The 8,593-nt window shown below is 52.6% G+C and overlaps 3 protein-coding genes across 3 annotated transcripts; 1 reads left to right on the top strand and 2 right to left on the bottom strand.

The window, feature by feature from the left end:
* Positions 1–338: 338 nt before the first annotated feature.
* Positions 339–2,712, bottom strand: PODANS_5_2370 (uncharacterized protein; the record flags this gene model as incomplete). The annotated part of the gene is made up of 5 exons (XM_001904049.1): positions 339–1,162; positions 1,216–1,719; positions 1,791–2,012; positions 2,082–2,336; positions 2,388–2,712. The coding sequence occupies 5 exons, from the start codon at positions 2,710–2,712 to the stop codon at positions 339–341; spliced, it is 2,130 nt and encodes a 709-aa protein (XP_001904084.1).
* Positions 2,713–5,480: 2,768 nt separating this feature from the next.
* PODANS_5_2360 (uncharacterized protein) lies at positions 5,481–5,939 on the top strand (the record flags this gene model as incomplete). Its single annotated transcript, XM_001904050.1, has 3 exons — positions 5,481–5,613; positions 5,683–5,865; positions 5,935–5,939. The coding sequence occupies 3 exons, from the start codon at positions 5,481–5,483 to the stop codon at positions 5,937–5,939; spliced, it is 321 nt and encodes a 106-aa protein (XP_001904085.1).
* Positions 5,940–6,277: 338 nt separating this feature from the next.
* On the bottom strand, positions 6,278–7,066 carry PODANS_5_2355 (uncharacterized protein; the record flags this gene model as incomplete). Its single annotated transcript, XM_001904051.1, has 2 exons — positions 6,278–6,948; positions 7,042–7,066. 2 exons carry the CDS (start codon positions 7,064–7,066, stop codon positions 6,278–6,280), a joined length of 696 nt encoding a protein of 231 aa, XP_001904086.1.
* Positions 7,067–8,593: the final 1,527 nt, after the last annotated feature.

Raw genomic sequence — 8,593 nt, forward strand, 5'->3', positions numbered from 1 at the left:
ATTACATGTGGTTGTCTATGTGTGTTTGGAAAATGGTTGCCAGGTTGCCAGGTTGCCAGGTTGCCTTATCGTGCGTTTGGAGTCTCGAGTTTTCGTATCTTGGACGCGTTAATTGACTTGGTTCTGCCATAATTTAGGCGCCAACATCATGTGACGTCAGTTACAAGTCCCCTAACCCTCTTTCTTTTCCATAGCCAAAACAAAAAACAACATGTCACAGCCGTGCTTGGATTGTCCAAGGTACCTATCAATTGTTCCGGGACAAAGTCCTTTTCTCTATTTTGACTCTTTTAACTCTATCTTACTCTCCCCGTTTCTGTGATTAAACTCAACCCTGGTTACTGACCTTGCACAGCACCACCAACCACCGTCACTTTTTCCTTGCCATTTCCAGGATCAATCACCAATGTCTCCTTCGGCCCCGTGCTGACCGTCATCGCCGGCTTCATGGCCGCCGCATCTGTCGGGGAGGACCGGTCGACTCTTCCCTTCTTCCCGCGCCGTCTCAAAGTCGGGCTCACTGTTGGGATACCGCCCTGACCCAAGACAGGTTTTCCCGTCACATGCACTTTCTTGTCCTCGTCCGTCCACGTCTCGAAATCAAGCGATGTCCAATCCTCGGTGCCAATTGTCGGCATCGATTCCATGGAAATGGGAGTGGTGGTCCAATCCCAGTCTGTGCCGGTCAAGTCGGACTCGATGCTGACTAGGGAGGTGGAGAGGCTGTCTGTCCAGGACCAAGAATCATCCGTCGTCCAAGACCACGAATCATCTGTGGTGGTGGAGCTTTCCCAGGAGATATCTGAGGTGCTGCTGGCGGTGTCCCAAATCATGGTGGTGGTGGTTCCCCAAGGTTCCTCGGTCCAGGGGTCGTAGCTGCTGGTGGAAGTGGGGACGGCCGAGTAGGCGCCAGTAGAGTACGAGGTGCATTTCGAGGCTGAATACGAGGAAGAAGAGCTCGAGGCTGGTGTCATCACCCAGCTTTCTGAGGAGGTCGAGGAGAGCTCCCCATGTTTCGAGTCGTCGTCGGCCGAAGAGGGCGCGTCGGACCCCTCTTCACAATCGCCGTGAAACTGGCCGATGCCATGGGTCGATATGATGTTGGTGCCGCAGTTTTGGTATTGAGCAAAGTAGATCTTGTGCTCCTTCTGTCGGAAAAGAGCTTTGAGCTGCGTCAGAGGTTGTCAAGTCTCGGATGGAATGAGGCAGACGTACCGTATACCGACCGCAGGAACGTATCTCCAAGAATGTAAAACTGATCCCAGGAAGGGACAACGCCCAGGAGACAGAGGGTCTCCTCGTTGTCACCAAACACACCTGGTTCAAGCTGGAAAATAAAGTCTCTGTAGGGCACACGAATGGTTTGGTTCCCAAAACCGAAATCAACGCTCCCCTCGGCATGGAGGTGGGAACAATCGACAATGGTACCGTATGTTGCATTGTCCACGGCGTCTGGGAAGAACCTTTTGATGTTTTCGAATACATGGTTTGGCACGTAAGTGAGAGTGGTGCCTGTATCGGGGAGAAAGCGTTCTTCGAAGCTGTGTTCGGTCACAGGCATGGACAGGCACGACCCGGGTTGGGTGACGCCGATGTAGGTGAGGTTGATCCAGTACCGGTAGTAACCATCCTCTTCCTGGTTGAGCTGGCTTGCCATCTCAACGCCGTGGAGGGGCCCTCTGAATTTGGCCATGTCGACACCGCCAAAGACAATCTCGCCTAGAGCGACACGATCGAACTGTTAGAATGCCGGCAACGAAAGACATGTGATGATGAAATGAGAAACCTACCATTTTCATCATCTACGCTTCCAAGCGAGAAGCTGAAATCCTTGTCTCGAATCAGATTCTGTGAATACATGGCATCGATTATGCCGCTGTAGTTTTGGTTGTATCCCTCTCCATATGCCACTCCAAAAATGCCCGAGATCATGCCCGACGACCACGTCGCCACTCCAAACTGAACCGGCTGCCTGAGCGAGAACATTTCGTCGTCATAGTACTCGGATGGATCTGTCTGGCTCGTCAGTGCCTGTGATGGCGGACAGTGAAAAACGACCGGCTGGATGAGGTCTCGCTCACCGTTGAAGCTGATGGCATCCTTGTAGAATTCAATGTGTGTTTCCCCGCTGCCGTACGTGATGTACTTGGATGGAAAGGTCCTGTTCATGCTGATTACAGTTTCCGACTGCTGTGGCAGATACATGCCCAGTGACCGGCAGAGCTTCTCGTAGGACGGATTCCAACCAACCATGGTGCAGTGTGGACTGACCCATGTTTCGGAAGAACCAGTATCGAAGTCGAGGGTCACGGCCTGAGCAGGCTCTCCAATCCACACTGCCCTGCTTGTTAGCATGTGCCATATCCTCTCACGAAGGCCGGACTCACTCTTGATGCCATAGGCCATCTCCTTGAATATGCTGGTCAGGTTGGCCTGGGCAAGTGTAGCTGCAGGCGGGGCGGAGGATGTTGTGCTTGTGCTGTAGTAGTCGGAAGTATATTTCGCCGGAAGGCGCTGTGCATGAGGGAACCCACGGCTTGATCTGGACTGCTGTTGACTGGGGCTTCGTTTTCTCATCGGCAAGCGAACAATGCCATTTTCGGCATCCTTGGAACGTCTAGCTGCAGACGCCGGGTCCGCCTTTGCAGCAGCGGTTGATGTTGCGGACACGAGAAGGCACAGCAGGATGCTCCAGCCTTGGGGGAAGTGCATAATGAGACGGGAGATGCACAGAATGTGCGCGACAGCTGCAGAGAAGCAGGTGAATGGAGAAGCTGCTGTACTGGCAGGATGTTGTGTTCCGTGGTGAGGAGCAATGGCTGCCAGTCAAGTGCCATGATCTATCATATATATGTAACAGCCGTCAGGACTCAGAAGGCGCCTGAACAAGTTTGATCATCTCGATCTTGACCTACCCGACGCTAGATTGGGCGCGGCTTGCACGTTTCAACCAAAAGGGTTGTGTAGCTTCAGCTTCAGCACAGCATCTAGGCATCGGTATCACCATGCTGCCGACAAGTTCCGTGGGGAACCCGAGAGGTGCTTGTGTTAGTAACGGCCCAACAGACGATCGAAACTGTCATAGCAATCAGCCCACTTGCCGTCTGGGAGACTGCAGCCACAGGATCTGTGACTCGAGGCTCGGTGGTGACAAGTCAAACAATGACGCTGTCGTGATAGTCAAGCTACCCGCAGATCCCCTTGGCAGCACGCAATCGGCCGTTTGGTATTGAAATAGAGGAGATGAGCCAAGCACCTATTTTGCAAGCGGCAACCGACTCAATGCCAACCCAGCATGTTGCTTCACGTGCTTGATGACCATGTTAGGTATGAGCTCAGCACGGAACTCTTGTATGCCTAGGAACGAGTGTTAGTGCCGGGGTCGATCTCTGTTTTGGTTGTTCATTGCAATACTACCCTAGTGTATGCCACATAACAAGGCATTAAGCAAATGCTCATGAGGTGCGCCTTGACCCAGTTGGGTCTATTCAATTAGGTAACGGCCGTTGTTGGTCCGCCTGGACTATTATGAATTGTTTAGGTATCCCGTCCGTCCGCAGAGCCAAGTGCCAGCCAAGTCGGGACATAGTTGTATTTCTAGGAACACAAGACCTTGTCATGAACAGGACACCCGATATAGAAGGGTACAAGCGAGATCATCCACTCAGCGCTGGCTGAGCACCCTACTTATAGCTTTTAGTTCATATTTTCGTACGGTGCTCAAATCAACAAGCTTGGGTTGATCATCCACGCGCCGCTGATAAAGGTCCATGGGTAAACCACGAACAGGGAACTGTTTTTGTTCAGTCAACATGATAAGCAAGAGCTTCTTTATAAAATGAAATTGACATTTACCGGTGCTGAGATATGAAGTGTAGGTGAATAGCTAGTGTCGCAAGTCATGATTACTGGCAATTCGAAAGCCGTACCCCGTATCCATTACTTCAGGATCATATTTGCCTCAATAAAGCTGCTGGATGTTCTGAGCTCGTTGAATATCTCCCGAAGTCAACTGGCATCTGAAGTCGCTGTGAATACAAACGTATGTGCATGAATCAGAAGGCTCGAAACATGCTGGAGGAAAGTGACTATCGTGAGGACGACAAATAAGATCTGGGCTGGGAGTAATAGATGAGAGGCGTTTTCGAGTATAAATATCAGACAAGTATCCCCTTATGATAGGATCTCGACACCTCTCAAGTCAGTCAATGCCTGTATCGGTCCTACAACGCCACTTGCGACGACAAGGCTGCGACTCAAGTCTCATGGTGGAGGACTGTCTAGGCAGCTTTCGCAGTTGTCGGGACTGAAAAAGCGGTTGGTCAGCGGTTTGTCAACATGAGATGACCGGCTGAGAGCTCCTGGCATGAGTGTCAAGAACGACCATCTTCACGACTCCACGGCTTTGCATCTGCAGCTTCCCGTGCGACAAATGCAAACATTCAGCTGTGACGTCATGGTAGGACGAGCTCAATATCGCGACGAATGTAATGGGGAGGAGCAAAGTGGATGAGAGGCCGCCGTCCCCGTTAACCCCTTCTCCTGTCGGAGCTGGATGCCGAGCAACATGAGTGGGTGTCGCAACTGAGATTCCGTGATTTCCAAACGAAGACGACATGGTGACATGATGGCTAGCCGCGCGGGAGAAATGACCAAACATTTCCAGTAACTCGCGTAATCCATGTTTGGGAATGTCTGGATACCTAGAGATGAGGTCGTGTCCAGGCCGCAGCGGGCTCCTTGTTGGGCACCTTGAGGGTTGAGTCGGAACTCGGAACTCCACAAAACGTCCAGAACCCACAGAATCCACAGAACTGCATCACCTCCCGCCAACTCCCGCCCAGCCCGCAGCCCAGACGACGTAGCGTAACCTTCGCGCCGGCGCCATTGGATATCTGAAGCCCAACTGCGTTTCTTCCAACAGCCATGGCGCCACTCTGCTTGCGTGGTCTCTCGCCTGCGTCTCTTCAGTGCCCTCTTGGCCACCCCCCTCTTATGCGGCCCAAGAGATGGATATCTTAGACAAGCGCTTGCCATCTCTCCAGACAATGAAACTATGAACCCCTCCGCCAAGCAATTTGTTGTCTGCTCCACAATGTCATCTCGCCCCTCCTCCGCCATCCCCCCCTTTACCCCCTCGCCAAGGGCATCGATTCATCGCGTGATTTCCATTTCTCTCCAAACAACACCCGCCTGCAATAATGGAAGGTGGAGGTTAACCAGCTGAGGCCTCCGCAGCGAGCAAGAACAAGACACGGGTCTCGTTCGGATATGCGGCACATACCGCTGAATGGAGCCCCGGTGGGGATGACCCCCCCCCCCCTCCCTCTCTTGGGTCAGGTAGGGTAGCTAGGAAACAAGCATAAATACCTTCCCGCTCTTGCCACTCTTCCAGAACTTCCATCTCAACATCTCCAACCTCCAAACCAACTCACCAAATCAACACTCTTCACCAACATAACAAGCACACATCAGACACCATGTCTTTCCATCTCTCTGCCCAGGACATCCGCGTCGATGACGGCCACATCCTCCGTGCCCGTCTCGACAACGGTGAGGGCGAGTGGGTTGACGCTGAGCTCGACCTCAACACCGTCCTTGGCAACAACGACGGTAGGTCCCATCCTGTCTCCCGGCCATGTAGCTTGCCTTTTATCAGTTGCTGACGGTTTGTCTCCGCAGGCCTCTTTGAGTGGGAGGGTGGTGACTTCGCCGCCAGCGCCGAGGGTATCACCTTCCAGCTGGAGGGTGACGAGAACGTTCCCATTCTCCGTGCCGGTCTCACCAACATGAACGGCGATGTCAACTGGCATGACGTCAACCTTGCCGAGCGCATCACCAACAACGGCGGCCAGTTCGAGCTCCGTAAGTTACTGCTTTGCTCTCTGCTCGCTCCAGGTCGACCATCTTGCTAACCAATGATGCTCTGGACAGAGTAAGCGCGAGAGCCGTGTGGCAGATGGACTTCCACTAGGACGGTGTAGGGATATGGGATACATGATGGACTCATGGAGAACCGAGATCTTGAGTAGTGTTAGCCACGTGCAATCAAACAAAGTAAAATTCCAAACTTGGGGTGATCCTTTGTTGTATTGTTTGGTACTGGGTTTGATTGTGATAAGGTATCTGACTTCTGTAAACATCTCTTGACGGGTTTTGTAGTCCCCGAGTCCAAGACTTTGAATACAAGTTGCCGTACCCACCCAGGAAAGGTTTCAGGTGGTATTGTACATGCAGTTCCTCATTCTTACATCCCGTTCTTCCTCGGGCTCCAAACTCAACCCTTGGTGAACTCCCTCGACAGCTCAATGGCCATCTTGATGATCATCCCATTGCTCTCCCGAACCTTGATCAACATGTCGTAGAACAAGGCGTGAACCCCCTCGGGCGTGCCCGTGATTCTGACTTTGTGGGCGGCACGAACCTCGAGAAACTCCCTCTCCTCGGTGATCGACAGCCAGGAACACCCAATCGCCTCGTCGGTGATCAAGGGTCTGGCCCAGGCAAGCCCGCGCTTCCGCATCTCCTCCCTCTTGGCTTGATTCTCCATCGGGCGACAGATCTCGTAGTAGACCTCGATGACGGGGGAGTCATGGGCGACGGCGACCACCATGAGGTTCAGCTGGAGCCCCTCGAAACCGCTGTAATCCTGGACGTCGGGGGTGTTGATCGTGAGGACTTTGGCGAGGTAGTTGTAGACTGTGCCGGCGGGCTTGTAGGGGTTGGGGTACATCTTGACGATCCAGTCGTAGACATCGGGGGGGAACTGGGTCTTGGGATCGTGGTGGATCCTGAGCATTTTGGTCGCACCTGTCAGGTCGCTGGTGTGGAGATAATTCTCGACGCGGGGCTTGTCGTTGGCCCAGTCGGAGGCGCGGTAGGCTTTGGAGAGGTTGAAGGGAGGGGGCTGGGAGTGGTTGTGACTGGTGTTGACACAACGATAATCGACTGGGAGGGAAGAGAACGAGGGTTAGCTGAGTTCTTGAGGGAAAGGTAAAGGAGGATGAGTACCTATCTCGCAAGGGGTCAACAACGACTTACTGCTGACATTCTCGTGGCAACCCATGATGATCGACTTGGGGATGGTGATAGACTTGAGAGAGTCAGGAAGAGTAATAGCTTGATCGCTCGGGAGAAAAAGCAGGCTTCTGCGAGTGAGAAAGGAGTCTGCGCGGAACAAGGGGAAAGGTCTGATCAAGAAGACCGATTTGGCGGTTGCTCTCTATTTCACCAGTGTCAAGCAAGAACTGTAGTGGCAGGGGAAAGCTAGGATTGGTCCAAACTCCTAGCAGGGCACAAACGCTGCCTAGATTGCGAGGGTAGGTAGGTAACTGTCGGGGTCATGCCACCCTTAGGAGCCCTAGAATGCACCAAGTATATCGTTGGCAATAGAACTCTGCTGTCTGCTTTTTGAATTTCTTGTTCCCCGAAAATCATATGGCATCAAGTGCGATGGCAAAGCAAGCAACGAAATGAGCTCGGGGCCAGCAAACCTGAAGCGGGCCTGCTTTGAATGATTTGCCTGAATCTGTGTAGACAAAAGGGGCTTCTTGCCCAGCTAGCGTTTGAAGCTGTACACTCCAGTACCTCTCCGGCAATTCTAGACCTCCATTGACAGCTCCTTGCTTGATCGAGACCCCAGGGCTGGAAGATGGGCATTCGACATCCGGCTCAACCACTGCCTCCACAACCTGGCCTCCGCTACCATGCACACCCTTTGGAATAACAACAAGCTCCACCACCCGCGTTCCAGAAGGAATCACCATTCGCAGTCTCCCTCGGCAGAGATGCGGGTTGCGCCTCTCAAATTTCCCTGAGGTGATCATAGTACATTTTGTATTCCTCGCAAACAGGACTGTTCTCGTCACGGGTCTGTGTTTTGCATTCAAAGGAGAAACCAGCGCTTCGCAGCTCTCGAACAAATGTCTTGCTGTCACCTTCCTTCTCATCCTGAGTTCAAAACGTCAGCCCTGAGCGCAACCAAACCGAAGAAAACCATCGTAGACTTACAAGGACGGGCGAACGCATTCCAAACTTCGTAGCAGAGACCGCTGTAGGTCACCGTCTTGGGGTCCCGCTGGAAAAAGATTGAGTAGAAGTAGTCGAAGACGACTTTGGTGCTCTCGACGAACTTTTTTGTTGGACTGGTCGGGCTCCAGTGTCCCATTCAGAGTGGCGCCGAGAAAGAGCCTGGCCATCGACTCGAGCGCTGTGGTGCTGATGTGTGGGCTCGCATCTCTCCACCATTGGTGTCGTCTGAGCACGCGGGTTTGAGGGCCTGACAAGCAGATAAGAGAGCAAGGAGATCTGTTTCGAGGATCGGATGCATTTTGGCGACTCTTTGTTGTTGTCGAAATAGCGAAGGTACAAAGTGATACATCAAGAAAATATGACACAGAGCCTTGAGAACGAAAAAAACTTGGAAGTGGAATTACAGTGACTCACGACATTCGCAGTCGTGATGATTGGTTGGTGGTTGAAAACATCAAGCCAAGGCGGGCAGGGAAGGTTATTGACTTGCAGCCCTGTAGGTGGGCAAGCTGCACAAGTTTCTCCTGTCACTATCTTATCAAGAGCTCTCAGCTGCCCATAG

The sequence above is a fragment of the Podospora anserina genome, chromosome 5 (assembly GCF_000226545.1).
Source record: "Podospora anserina S mat+ genomic DNA chromosome 5, supercontig 1".
Lineage (NCBI taxonomy): Eukaryota > Fungi > Ascomycota > Sordariomycetes > Sordariales > Podosporaceae > Podospora > Podospora anserina.